This window comes from Octodon degus, unplaced genomic scaffold, assembly GCF_000260255.1.
Source record: "Octodon degus isolate 3935 unplaced genomic scaffold, OctDeg1.0 scaffold00028, whole genome shotgun sequence".
Classification (NCBI taxonomy): domain Eukaryota; kingdom Metazoa; phylum Chordata; class Mammalia; order Rodentia; family Octodontidae; genus Octodon; species Octodon degus.
The window spans coordinates 9,472,744-9,487,650 of NW_004524604.1; the positions used below are offsets into that span (position 1 = coordinate 9,472,744).

General features: G+C 34.4%; 1 protein-coding gene across 5 annotated transcripts in view; it reads right to left on the reverse strand.

The window, feature by feature from the left end:
• Positions 1-14,907, reverse strand: part of Phkb (phosphorylase kinase regulatory subunit beta) — a 268,116-nt gene that overhangs the window by 85,347 nt on the left and 167,862 nt on the right. For all 5 annotated transcript variants that reach the window (XM_023712979.1, XM_004629191.2, XM_023712977.1 and 2 more), the window contains 3 exons: positions 11,925-11,982; positions 11,388-11,465; positions 8,939-9,097 (listed from right to left, as the gene is read on the reverse strand). In XM_023712979.1, the coding sequence (XP_023568747.1) occupies positions 8,939-9,097; positions 11,388-11,465; positions 11,925-11,982 (295 nt within the window). The remainder of the gene's footprint in view (positions 1-8,938; positions 9,098-11,387; positions 11,466-11,924; positions 11,983-14,907) is intronic.

Here is a 14,907-nt window from a genome sequence, read left to right on the forward strand (position 1 = left end):
TTTCATCAGGCACCAATTTTCATAGGGGTTATGTCCTCAAATGCTACCATACTGTAAATGTAGAAACCCTTTTCATATAGTTCCTTGTCACAACTTTTGATAAAAACTCAAGGATATAACAAGGAAAGCAATTTACAGTGGGAGGGAGGGGGCAGAAGGCCTTAGGTCAGTGGGTAATGAACCAGTGGATGCGCCTCAGCACATGAGGCTTATCCTAGCTTGGTTTTGCACAGGCCTTTCTGGAGGGGAAGATGTCATGGAAGATAATAGTGGGAAAGTTTCTCTGACGGGTAATTGTGCAGTTTCCCAGAAAGGCAACTTGGTAGTATCTGAACAAACATACAAGAGCATACTCTTCAACCCAGCAACTTTTTTTTTTTTTTTTTTTTTTTTTTTAACCAGGATCAAACTCAGGACCTTGCATTTGCCAAGCAAGCCAACCCTGCAACTTGACATCCATGCAGTTACTTTAGTTCTACTCACTCATGTTCACATAGACTAACAGCAACAAAAATAAATTTAACTTCCACTAAAATTAGCTGTAGAACTTACACATTTTTAATGCACTTAAGTTCTGAAAATGGGACCATTTCATTCTCAATCTTTAGTTCTATATTGTTTATGTAGAAATACAAACATTTTGAGTTCTGTATAAATGTATCTATGTATAATCCTTATTTTTTTTAAATTACAGTTCATTTTCCATGGATTTTTAATACTGCTTTTAGGCAGTATTTTGTATGAAAAACAGATGAGGAAGTCAATAACTGTACACTCCTTTGCAGTTTTGGGAATATTCATAGATTACATTTTATTCTGGGGTATCTTTCAAGTACATCTGTAAAGTTATCTAACAAAGTCATCAAAACATGCTTTAGTAACTCCTAGAGAATATTTTAAATAATAATGTAAGTAGTATTAACAGAATAATAAGAAAAAGTGAGAGGAGGAAAGGCAACAGCTGAATCTATATAATGCTTACTAAGTATTTGTCATAGTTGAAGTATTTCATATATATTAATCTTCAAACTACCCAATCATTTACAGACAAAAAAGGCAAATATTTTTTAAGGAACTTGCTCATGGACAGTATGTAGCAAATGTTCTCTCTTTGCAAAATAATACCTTTGAAAAATTTAAACCACAATGTTACTAGTCTAGTTAAAGTAATTTGAATTTATTAATTTCAGTTTAGCTGGGGCTGGAGAGATGGCTCAGTGGTCTAAAGCACCTACTTGAAACAAGCTTGGCAAAGCACAGGGACCGCGGTTCGATCCCCAGCACCACATGCCAGCCAGACCCGCCCCCTGGTGGGCTGAGCTGGCCACACACACACACAATAAATAAATGTAATAAATAAAAATAAATAAATATTTAAAAAAATTTCAGTTTAGCTCATGATGCAGGGTTGATTAGTACACTGATATTCTAAACAAGCAGCAAATTATTTTCCTAGCTCTTTGTATGATCACTGATGTAAAAAAAAACAAAACACAACCAACAAGTCCTTAGCTTATACTTGTTATTCTATAGAAACAAAATTCCACTTTTATTTTGCTATTTAGAAGTGGTGACCAATAAGTTAAGAAATAGCTTCAGAAAGCATAAATGCTAATATTCCAAAACTGACATTAATCAAATGGCTATCTAAGCCTCTTTGAAAGGTTAATTCTTTGCATTACTTTATATTTCTTTCTTTGTTCCACACTTTGTATTTCGCATAATGTTCCAACTTCTACTATGTACTCATCTATAACCATATTCTGTTATGCTTCTCATTCATGGCTATGCCCAAGTACCTAGCACAGATCCAGGCACACAGAGAAACTTCACATACTGACAAACCAAACAGAAGAATAAGTCAGTGGGTCAACCAATATGGAAACGTTATCTAGCATGATCATTAACCTCTGTAATAATAGAACTAATAGGTATCCTTAAAAGATCAAATTAATAAACACATCCCCCTGCACACACAGCATTAGTTACTGTTATTCAGGAGCAAACACAGAGGTCGTTATTGTGGCAATGCAATGATTTGTGTTTTCTGATGAAGAGTGACAAGCCTGAAAGACCTTATACTCAACTAATTATAGAATATTTAAAATGGAAATTAAAAGAGCAGGATAAAAGCACAAGATAATAAAGAATTTCTATAAACAAAGATAACTATCTTCGAATACTTAAAAAATAAAAAAATAGGAATCTACTTCTATGTATTTTTATGCCCAGAAAATTCTACAAAATTTATTCTGAATTTACTTCAACAATTTACCTGATGCCTTTCCTTCTCTCACTTTTTCCTCATTATTCTGTTAATACTACTTTTGTTATTATTGAAGGCATTCTCTAAGAGAATATCTGGATTTACCATAACAATTAGTGCTAAGGGTAAAAAGAAAATATTAAGAAGTTGAACACTATACAATGTACACATTGAAGCATCACATGGAAACTCATAAACATGTACAAGTTTTATGTTTCAATTAAAAAACTCAACTATTTTAACCAGATATACTGGTGAATGCCTGAAATTCCATCATTCAAGAAGCGGAGGCAGAAGGATCACCCTAAATTCAAAGCCAGGCTGAGTTATACAGTGAGTTTAAGAGTTTAAGGTCAGTCTGCACTACATAGTAAGACCCTATCACAAAACACCAAAGCCAGTCAACTATATATTTTTTTTCTGTAATAAAATGATAATTTAAAGGCTAATTAACAAAAAATATTTCCTTTTTCATCATGACAAAAAAACTCACACAAGGATCAGAAAATTCACAAGGTGAAATTATACTTTAAATCTTGATTCTCAACTATAATGGCATTATCAGGGACATGTATTATGAAATTAGCCACTTGGAGGAAGAAAAACGTTGACTTTCAATCCTATATTTTATATCCCCAAATTCCATTATTTTATATATTATTTTTAAATTTAATTGCCTAATGAAAATAGACTAAGTTTAGATTTTAAATTCCATGGCAAAATGTTAAGAAAATAGACTCTACAAAGTTTTTTTTAATTTGATCATCAAAAATTGGCATAGAAATTTAGAAGCAAACAATTCAGAAAATATCAAGAGGTTTAATTTATTTATTGCTTACAACATTCATGCAGCTTAATAAGAAAAACAACCAGTATTAAATGGGCAAGGCACATTACTAGAAAATTATAGAACATTTAAGAAAAAAAAACCTTTTTTAAACAATCATCACATAAATGTAAAAAATGCAATTTAATATTTTACTAGGCTAGAAAACGTTTTGTTTTTAATAAGAACAGTTTACTGTCACAGAGGTTACAGACAATACAAATACCCTGCAGATTTCTGAATAAATCAACAAATTGTCAGGCATGAGTTATCTGACCTTGGATGAGTTGCTAAACTGTACCAGGCCTCAGTTTCCTCACCTATGCCATACAGTATCCATCTCACAGAGAAATTAGAATTACCTAAGTGATTGTAAAAGACAAACACAGAATGTGACAAATTTTAAGTTGGGCACTATTATTACTACTAGCATTTCTGAAAGATACTGTGACAACATAGAAAATACCTACTCCGACTCTCTAAGCCACAGCTGCTTTTATATTCGTTTCACTAGTAAATTTAGGGGTAGGACCACAACTTTTATTTGTATCTCTAGGAGAAATCCAACCACAATGCTTTAGTTTTTAAAAGCCAGTTATTTTTACAATAAGCTAAAAACCCAAAATTTTCCTAGGAAAAGCTTCTAGAGTAACAGTACATCTGTTTTTAAGCTGTATATATACCTGCTGTGTAGAAATCCCTATTTAGGTCACTAGCAATCACATGGATAAAATGAAAAAGAATAATGAAATTGCTCAGAAATCAATGCCTTTCTGCTTCAAGTTTCCTAAAATGTAACAGCTAGGAAATCTCTGAGCAACTACAATATAGAAATGTTACTTATACTCTCTTATCTACTCATTTTATCTTTAATCAATAACAAAACCATGCAATATACTAAAGATGTATTTGAAGTCAATAGGCCAATGAAAAGACCTCAGTTTCCTATGTTCTCACATACAGTAGGAGGCATTTGATAAATGAATAAAAAAGAATTTTGAGGATTAATAAGCAGTTGGGAGCCACAGAAGCGAGAATATTGGTCAAATATGTATAGGTGGAATAGGACTCGGTGCCTTAAAGCAAACAAGCTACCTCAGTCCTGAGATTAAACATCCTGTCTGGTTAACATCAGCTATTAGTTGCCCTAGGCAATCTTGTGTCACAGTGTTACTAACTTTGCAAAAGTATAAATAAGCATCAGTTTTGTTCTGCAGGTAGGTTCATCTCACCTACCAGGCAGGGCAGCCACCACCTAGCTCAACTTTTGTCTTCTTGTCTATCTTTTTCTCATTCTTGCTGCCATTTCTCACTGTGTAGAACCAATAAGATTGAGATTAATGGATCCCTACAATAAGTGGCTTTTATCTTTGAGGTCAACTTATAGCAAGAAACACCATGAATGAAATAAAATAGAACTACCTTCGTTACAACACTGGACTTAGAAGGTAGTACATCCAAACAGGCTGCCCTCAGCAAGAAAGAAAAACAGGTCCTATTGGTTTTACTATAGATTCAATAGTAGTAGAACCAGTGGATGATAATGATGACTATCAAAGAGGAGGCCTCCAAAATTAGAATGAGTGAGCGGAATGGTTAAACAGCAAATAGTGTAGGGTCTCTTCTATTTTGTTTTTCTTCTCTGGTTAATTTTGTGGCTACAGCATACCTGCAAGAGAAGCTCATGAGCATTCTGACTGCCTGCCTGAACAAAGATGTGAAATGTATGTTTACATATACTATCTCCTAAATTCAGCTGGAAGGAAAAGGGGAGAGAACAAAGGACAAGAACTAGAAGTACATTTTAAGTCTATATTTGTTGTAAAATAAATGCTTTCTGTGGGTTTCTTCACTAGCAATTCCTTGTAAAATAAAGAAACATCTTCAGTGAACTTAAAAATAAGTTTTTCAAGTCACTTAGGCAGTAGAGGTTAAGAAATGCATAATCAAACTCTGAACTAATTATGATGTTTACAATCTCAAAACCAATGACTTCTTCTGGTACTCCAAGAAAAACCAGAAGAAAAGGAAAAAGGAAGAGAAACCAAGAGAGGAGGATGAAAGAAAAACCAAAATTAGAAAAACAATCTATACATAATGGTTACAAATTTATTGGGTATTAATAATCATTTAATGTCTACAGGAAAATAAATTTGACTCCAAAAAATAACTTAATGAAGAGATTTAGAAAGTCAACAATTAACTTGGGGACTTATATATATGTACTACTTTGGATATTTTAAAGTATTTCTATTTATATTTAATCATTTCAAAGGTCCCTATTAGTGGTCCAAGGAAATGAGATAATCCCCATTTTTTAAAAAAAGATCTTTGCTAAAATTCAAGGACAATTTCATTCTTCTAAACATTTTAGGGGCTTGTGTGTATGGGACAGAAAATTAATGAAGACTGCTTAAAAATTCTTCAAGCTTAAAGAACATGACCTGTTTTAACTGATGTTTATTAATGTTTTTGAAATATCCACCCTAAAAAATTCACCTGCTCTTCTTCCTTAATCTATGTAGTACATCAAGTTTTAATCTATAATGATTTGGGATCTTCAAATAGTAGCAGAATGCAAATGTCTCCTATGCAGAATAAGTTGGTTACATGCTTATTTTTAATTTTAGCCAAGCTAAGACCCTGAATTAAAATTTCTTAAAGCTAAGTGACAGATATATTAAATAATAACATGTATATATGCTATATAATGATGTTAGAACAGATTTAGAATAAAATTATTACTAATGTTATATCTGTTCAGTATTCAGAACTTCAAAAATTCCTTCAGTCCAAAGATTATGATCTTAAAGGGACTTTGTTATGATAAATATCTTTAGGGTTATTTTTGCAAGGAGCTTGAAAAAATACTTTCCATATAGTAGTTTTAAAGAGGCAAGAGACATTCAAATTTGCATAACAAGTTGAAGTTATAATTAATGATTAATTTTAAGACAAATATTTTATCATAAAATATGGCAAATAGTGTAAAATAGACAAGCTTACATTTTACTTACTGTATAGCACATATTCATTTTCTAAGTCAGTTTTCTAAGGCATAAAAGGAAATACCATAAAAATTAATCATATTCTAAAATCACAGGTGTTCAGCACTTGGTTTAAAAAGTAGCATATGTGTCTTTTTTCTCTAACAATGAAACAGAAGCCACATATTTGTTGTAGAATCATTCAGTTAGGCATGCATAGGCAAAATATTTTTATTAGATTTCAGTGGAATATAAACTGGCCTGAGTGCATGAGCATCATATATTACACAATGTTTTTACAGATTCACTATTACTTTCATATAAAAAACAGTAACTAAGGGCTGGCCAAGTAGCTCAGCAGATTAAAGCATCTCCAAGCAGGTGCAGGGACCTGGGGTTCTATCCCGGGCCTGCTGCACTGGCCCCATCCCCAGGGCACACTGAGATAGCGATTGAGACTGGGCATGGTGGCTCGTGCCTGTAACCCCAGCTCTTGGGAGGCTGTCTCAACAGGTGGATCACTACGAATCTGATCTAGTAGTGAGAACCTGAATACCCTGTACAACCTTTCCTAAAACACAAATAGAAAAAAGTAACTAATTAAATGCTCACAGAATGTAGATATCTGAATTTCCTATCATAAATAAGATTTTATTAGTAAATGTGCTAAGTCATTAAAAGTCCACATACATCTGATGGTTCTTGAGGAAAGTATATAGAAAAGAACAACTAAACAATTCAATCTTCTGAAATCTTACACATCTTAACTAGTGAGTTGTTAACCAGATGACACAAGGCTATGGCAGAGTATTAATGAGTATGCAACATCTCTTTCTTATCAGCAGGAAATTGGCATGTGGTTTCATATTTCAAATACCTTCTGCACATTCTCTACTGTCTTCTTAGAAGCTCAGCATGAAAAAAAAAAAAAAAAGAAGTTGTTTACTCTTTTGATGGAGCCCTGCAGTATTTCTGCTTTGCTTTTTGATGGTCATGAAACAAAGAATGAAGGTATGACCTGTACTATTTATGTGTAATCTAGTCTTATCATAAGAAAAATGATACCTATAGTCCAGATCCATCTCCCATTATTTTGCAGTAAGGAAGGAGCAATGTTTTTTTTTTTTTACTGATTGACACTATTCTCAATCTTTTTCTTTTTTCCCCCTTGCCAGCATTTGTTTCTGTACTCTTGATGCTAGCCACTCTGAGTGGAGTGAGGCAGAATCTCATTGTAGCTTTGATTTGCATTTTCCTCATTGCTAAAGATGCTGACCCATCAATCAATCAACACACACCTACAGGTTTTTTTTTTTTAAAACCTCTATTTGCTTATGGAGGGTGCATTCAAATCTGTGTTCCTAACTCATTAGCCTTGTCAATTTTATTCAAAACCTTTGCTCAAGTAATTCTCCTTCTAATTGTATTAACCCCAGACTGGACATTTGGTAAAGGCAAGGAGGTAAAGGATTTAACTTTAAATTCCAGATCCTAGGTGTCAGTTTTCGGGCTCTATACCACAGAAAAATTCACCATCCTCATTTATAATTTCTAAATGTACAGAAACTTACAATTCTCATTACAATTCTTGTCCTTACATAGGTTAAAATTCCTCTACTAAAATGTTTTATTTGTTATCAAAATCTTCTTAAAATTTATATTAATGAGATGGAAAACATTCTAACCAGAGATAATCCTTCCAAACTTAGCTTGATTCTAAGAAAACTGTTTCATGTATATTTCTTTTCCCTTTGCAAAAATTAAAGTAAAACCTGTAAAAAAGTCAGCTGCTTCTCAAAAAGCTGCCCTTTTTAAGCCAGGATCTCTCTCTCCCTCTCTCTCTTTTTTTTTTTTCGGAACCAGAGATTGAACCCACTGAACTATTTCCCTGGTCCCTAAGCTGCCCTTTTTAAAACAGATTTTTCTATATGTTCTTAGATTATCATTAAGTATATACACAGACACTCCAGAAATATAGTTAGAAAAGGAGCATAGTGAAAAAAAACAGCTCTAATTGACAAGCTGGTCTTTGAAATACTCATCTCTACTGGAATATAAAAAAAGAGAAACTAAAGATGATTACTCTGACAGCACAGTCTTAATTTAGGACTTACATAAAAATGTTAAAACAAGGGCAATAACGGTATTTCATATAGAAAGAAATATTTTTTTAGTTCAGGTTAAGTATTTACAAAGCTTTTCTCATAATTTATTTCTTATAAAGGAATTCTGACTTTAAAATGATAGCTCTTTCGATAGAAATGTTTGTCATATCTGAAATTTTATCAAGAAATGATACAGGACATGAATAATTTTTTATGTTTACCAAATTTACTTCTACTTCCATGTGCCCAAGTGTACTCTGATTCAGCTAAAATTGTGGGAGGAGTTAAAAATTCCAATGAATTATGAACAGTCTCATTAAGGTTTCAGCTAAGAAAACTATCAACATTTATCTCTAGAAAAAGAATTTTCAAAAACAGCCTATTACTGCTTATGAGAAGCAGTTTACTAACAGTATCCAAATGTGACTGTTATATGAAATCAAACTGTACTATATCACATAAAAATAACTCAAAAGTTCTCATAACTTTCTGCTAGAAATCCTTCTAAGCTGAATGCAAACCCCCCTAAGTGATCATGACATCAACACCTATTTGACTTTCTTCCCAGAAACCATCCATCACCATTCGGTAAAACAGATATGTTAGTATACTTTCATACACTAAGAAACTCCCCAAAGGCTACTGAACAGAATAAACTACCACCCAAAAAGTAAGAAAAATATCAGTGAAGATCTACTTAATTCTAACAGTTTGATAACAAGGAAGAAAAATGTTCCTAACCTTCTACACTTACCTAGGAGTTTTGCAATGATATAAAGGGCTTGTCCCCAAAGAAACAGTTTTCCATCACGGCCACAGTTGCTAGGAAATCGCTTTTGACTACCAGGGTTTCTTTTTTCACATTCTACAAAATCAGCTGGCACATAATAGTACTTTGGTACAACAGGATATCCTATAAAGTTGAAGAATACATATATTTAAAATATAACAAAGTAGTATCCTTCCACAATTTCTCTGAACCTGAAACAACCAGAAAGCAGACAGATAGAACAATTTTACTTCAGATAGTGGGTCTGACAAACTAGAGAAGATGAAATATTCCTGTTCCTTTCAGGTATATCCATTGAAAAGCAGAAAAATCTTGATTTCAAAACACTAAGTCAACAATACACTGTGATGATTTAGACTACAATGTATACACATCTTTTTTAACAACGCTTAATTTTAAGAGCTTTAAACAAGTCAATAAATATACACTATGCAATATATAGAGCACAGAGAAATACAAATAGATACTATATAATTGTAAATAAAGAATTATAACCTTGAGCTATTGCTTAGAGCAAAGAAATCCCTGTTTAATATGTAACATAACAACCATTGTTAATTTTCTATTCTTCTTTTGAAATTCTGTGCCACTTTTTTTTTTTATGTTGCTTTGCTTTTGACTTGGTTCTTGTCATTTGTTTTTCTTTTTTTCTCTTTAAAATAAAAATAAAAATAGGTATTTAGCCCATTTCTATTATTTGATATCAATAAAGGGAAAAATCCATATTTCTATATGACTAATTCATTTTAAAATTCCTTGTAGAAACTAAACTGTAAGGAGTAGGATCATTTTAGAGTACATTTTGCAATATCAACCCATAGACAACTTAATTTTTCTAATAAAATTACAAAGATTTCCTTAAGATTTTGCTGCCTTCTTCAGGCATCAATCAATACTAATATGTATGTCAAAAACCAGTGAAATGCTTTACAATACACAAAGAATACTTTGGATATCACTCTCCAAACATGATGAAGCTGGAAAGGCAGTGCATGAAAAACTCCAATCTTTATGCATACTAAAAGGATCTGAATACCAAAACAGCTGATTCCCAAATATTACATACACTACATTATCCCACTCAATAAGCAAGTGATTATTTAGAACACAAAGACACACGTGTTTTTAAAAATTAATATGTATAATTTAATATTTAAAGAAAACTGCTTTTAAAATTAGTATGTATTTGTAATCCAATATTTAATCAAAACAAAGAATTATAAAATTATAAAAATAAGAATGTAAACAATGGGCATAAAATATGAACTAGTTAAGATATTTGTGGAAAACATCAAATATCACCAACTTAGTGTGACACAGGAAGGGAACCAAGTACTGTGAATGACACTTCATGCCTTTTTTTAACCAGCATACAATCATTTTTAACTTCCACATAAAAGAATTTTAAAAGCTTTTTCTTTCATGAGAATATTCTTATTCTACTTTATACTTCCATCCCTAGGATATTTAGACAACTATGTTTGCAAGGAACTTCTTTGAGAATTAATTTTCCAATTCTATAGAATAGTCAGTTAGGTTCTTTTATGCCCTGCGAGGGTTGTACTGAAATGAGTAGACTCAGAAGACTGGGAATTTGACCATTTATAAAATATCACACTCGTCCTCAGAGGATGACATTTTAGCATAATAGTGTGTATTCAAAATATGTAGATAAAGGCCCTAGAAGCAACTTCGAAGAGGAGACTCAATGTTCTTAACAATGCTAGTTCCTTCAAACCAGAGAAGAGCCTCCCTAGGCAGTCTGCTGTGTGGGAAGACCTTGCCATAGCCTTTTTGATGATCAGGACAAAAACCAGCCACCTTATATTAATGTTGTATTACACAGAGTGAAAAAGTTACACAATAAATAAGCAATGAAAAAAAAAAAAAAAACAAAACCACTCACATGCAAACCATCACAGCACTGCTAAAGCCATGACTGCCTATGTTCATTTCTATCTTTGTCTCACTGAATTAAACTTTTGAAAAATTTTATTAAAATAAACTAATAGAAGGGCCGGCCAGAAGCTCAGTGGACTAAAGTGCCTGTTTAGGCAATGAGCAGCGGCCAGGGTTTGATCCCTGGCTTGAGGTGCCAGACCCATCCCCAGGGTGCAATGAGATGCTGATTGAGACTGGGCATGGTGGTGCATGCCTGTAATTCCAGCACTGGGGAGGCTGAACACAAGCAGATCACTATGAGTCTGATCTATGTAGACCTATAGACCCTATAGGCCCTGTACTAAACACACACACACACACACACACACACACACACACACACAACTTAATAGATACTACACTTTCTAATTTCATTTGAGGCCTCCTTCATGTTAAAATTTAATATAAATGATTGTATACTGTAAAGGACTCATTTATACATCTCACAGGAACATTCTTGAATAAGTTATACCTTCTGAAGTCTGATGAAGCACTGGAGTCAAAAGGTCCTGATACTCCTTGACTTGTTTGGGATTGCCTCTGAAAACTCCTAAAATATAAAGTCAAATAGTATCTGTGTTCAATAGGAATCACAATTCTGCTTTAGAAGAACTTATTAACTCCTTCATAATTATTGTGGTAATCTTTCATGTTAAATGTTACAATAAAATTGAAAAAAGTAATGCAAATGTGTGAGATATTTTGTCAAGAACTTGATTCTATAAAGTCATGATATAGATTATTTACAATGCCATAATTATAGCATGCATGATATCTATAATAAAAGCTTTTGCAAAGAAGAAAAATATTTAAGTACTTCAAGGTAGTGCTTAAAATCTTTACATGATTTAACCGTCACTCAGAAAGCAGACGAGTAGCAAAAAAATGCTAAGCAGTTAACAGCACTGAAGTGCAGTCTTTTGTTAGCTGAAAGGAGTAATATTTCACTTCTGCTCTTTTAAAACCACTTATATCCTACAGGTTAAATTTCAGGAAAGAGTTTACTTACCATCAATCATCATGTAAAGGAAAAATACGGGAAATTCACATTCAATGCCATCAAATAGCTAAAACAAAATAAAATATTAAATTTTACTTAAAAAATTAGAGTAATTATTTAGGTTATATATAAAGTTATAGAAATAACTTTAAGTAAAACTGATTTTATACATATATTTGAGCTTTTTAAAAAAATTACAAGGGGCTGGGGACACTACTCCACGGTCTAAGTGCCTGCCTGGCAAGTGCAAGGTCCTGAGTTTGATCCCCAGTACTGCATGTCATACAGCCCCAGTTCCTGGGCATGCTGTGTGGGCCCAAAACTGGGCATGGTGGTGCACACCTGTCATCCCAGCACTGGGGAGGCTGAGCCTGGACAAACACTACAAGTCTGAACTGCATAGCAAGACCCTGTAACAAAGAGAATAAAAGGGGCCAGGGAGATGGCTCAATGGAATAAGCACTTCCTTGGCAAGCGCAAGGGCCTGAGTTCAATCCCCAGTTCCGCAAAAAAAAAAAAAAAAAGGAGAGAGAAACTAAAAATTAAAAAAAAATTAACATAAAATTTAAAAAATGTAAGTGCTATTTTTACTCAAAAGCTCATTTATTTACTACATAAAATAGTAATCACTGAATAAATAATCATTAAGTGTTTACTAATGCCTAGCACCAACTAGACAGAGCTATGAAAACAAAGACAGACAACTTCCCTGAGGCTCGCAGACTCAAGCACAGGCTGGGATGTAAGTAAGTAACTCTGGTCCAGCATACCTCATGTACACATGGTGTACCTGAAACAGGCAGTGAAACTCTGAAGACTGCCTTGAGAAGGAGGGAAGTGTTCATGGGACAAGGTATGTCTCAGCTAATGTTCAATTAGCTTCACTGAAGAGATAAACTTAGGAATACCCACACAGAACCAAAAGAGCACAAACTAATTTTTCTAGAATAAGCAAGGATGAGGTACTAGTAAAAACTAAAGCCCAGCCAGGTGTGCTAACAAAAGACTGTAATCCTAACACTTGGGAGGCTGAGGTAAGAGGATCACCATGAGTTTGAGACCAGCCTAGTTCAAACCAGCTTGGACTACATAGTGAGATCCTGTCTCAAAACAAACAAACAAAACTAATCTACAATCAGGACAGGATAGAGGTCATGTTCAGAAAATGAGACTTTGATCTGAAGTAATAGAGGCCACTAATGAATACAGAACAGCACCAGATTTCCTTGCTGGTGGGCAAGGAATGGGAATCTGAGAATACTGAAGATAATTGTATGACAATCAATAAGGACTCTAGCTAGGAGACTGCCAGAGCAACCCAACAATAAAACACAGCAGCCTAAACACAGTATCTTAGCTTCATTACTACTGATGTTTTGGGCCAAATAGCTCTCTGTTGTGGAGCTATCCTGTGCTGTATAGATGGTTAGTAGCATTCCTAATCTCTTCTTTCCAGATACCAGTAAGACCCTCTAAAGTGACAGCCAAAAAGTTTTACAGGTCTTGCCAAATATCCCCTGGAAGACAAAACTGCCCCAGGTACAACCACTAACTTAAAGGAAAGAAAGGGACATAATTTTATGATTTTTTTTTAATTTTAAGATTTTTAAGGAGGCTAAATCTGCCAGCTTTTAAGACTTAGACAGGTAGATGAGCAGAATGAACACCATAAAGGGACAAGCAGGTTTGGGGCCTGGATAGAAAGCTGTGAGCTGAATACAGGCATACAGGCTAACTATAAGGACATCTAAAATGAAGTGTCCAAAACACAGCAGCATATATGAGCAGGCATTGGGGAGAGGCATAAGTTAGGGACAAAAATAAGTAATAACAACAGTGACAGCTTGATCATGGTAAGAATGAAGAGCAAGTAAGGTTGAAGATGGACCCCAGGAAAAGAGCAATGTTTAGAGGAGGTGGAGAAAGAGGAACTTGTACAAGACACTGAGGATAGTGACAGACATAAGCAGAGAATGAAGAAAGAAAAATCATGCAAATGGGGGAAAATTTTTCAAGGAGGACTCAGTTAAGACACACAAATGATGAGACATTCAGTAAAATAAGGTCAGAAAAGCACTCACCATAGTCCAGTGGCTGAAACTGACAGAAGTCAGCACAGCCCCTGCAGTGCCTATGGGGACAGTGAAAAGATAAGGCCCTGAATGAGTTGGAGAAGATCAAGGTCTACACCAAATATACATAAGGCCTTCCAGAAACAGACTTATAAACAGCAATAGGAGGGGAAGCAGAGAGGCTTAGGGAGAGGGTTGAGGGAGAGTTTCTGTATTTTTTAAAATGGGAAGAAATTAATTTAAGTTGAGGGAAAGCAAACAGAGAAGGTAGAAGAGAGTAAGATGAGAACAAAGGAGATAAACACACTCCTTTATCAGAGAAGAAAACTCTTATGAGATGCCTAAGAAAATAAAAAGAGAATAGGGTATACATATGTAGGGTGAGTGTCAGAAAGCAGAGAACACCTACTGTGGGACAGGAGGCAGCTGAAGGGGAGATGCTGCAGAGCAGGCCACAGGAAATGAAAGACTATCCAGCAGAAATAAGAAGCAAAAGGCTAGGAACATGAATAGGGAAAACAAAAAACCTTTCAAAGGATCACAGAGCAGGAAAGACAAGAAGTGAAAGCAGTGATGAGGATGGAACCAAGACCAGGTCCTGAATTTGAGACCATATGTATTCAGTGTTTGTGGTTCCCTTGGCGATATTCAGCAGCAGTGCAGACATAGTGGAAGCTCACGGGACTGATTCAACATTGAAGGTATGAACAGAGATAGTTGCAGGTGGCCCAATCAAAATATACAAGAGCTAAATTACTTTAAGAAATGAGTTAAACAGGGTAAGCCAAATAACTCAGTGGACTAATGCACCTGCTTATGCAAGCACAGGACTGGAGTTCTATGCACAGCATGCTGTGCCTGCCCCAGGAGTTGAGATGGCAACTGAGACTGGGCATGGTGGCACACACCTATAATCCCAG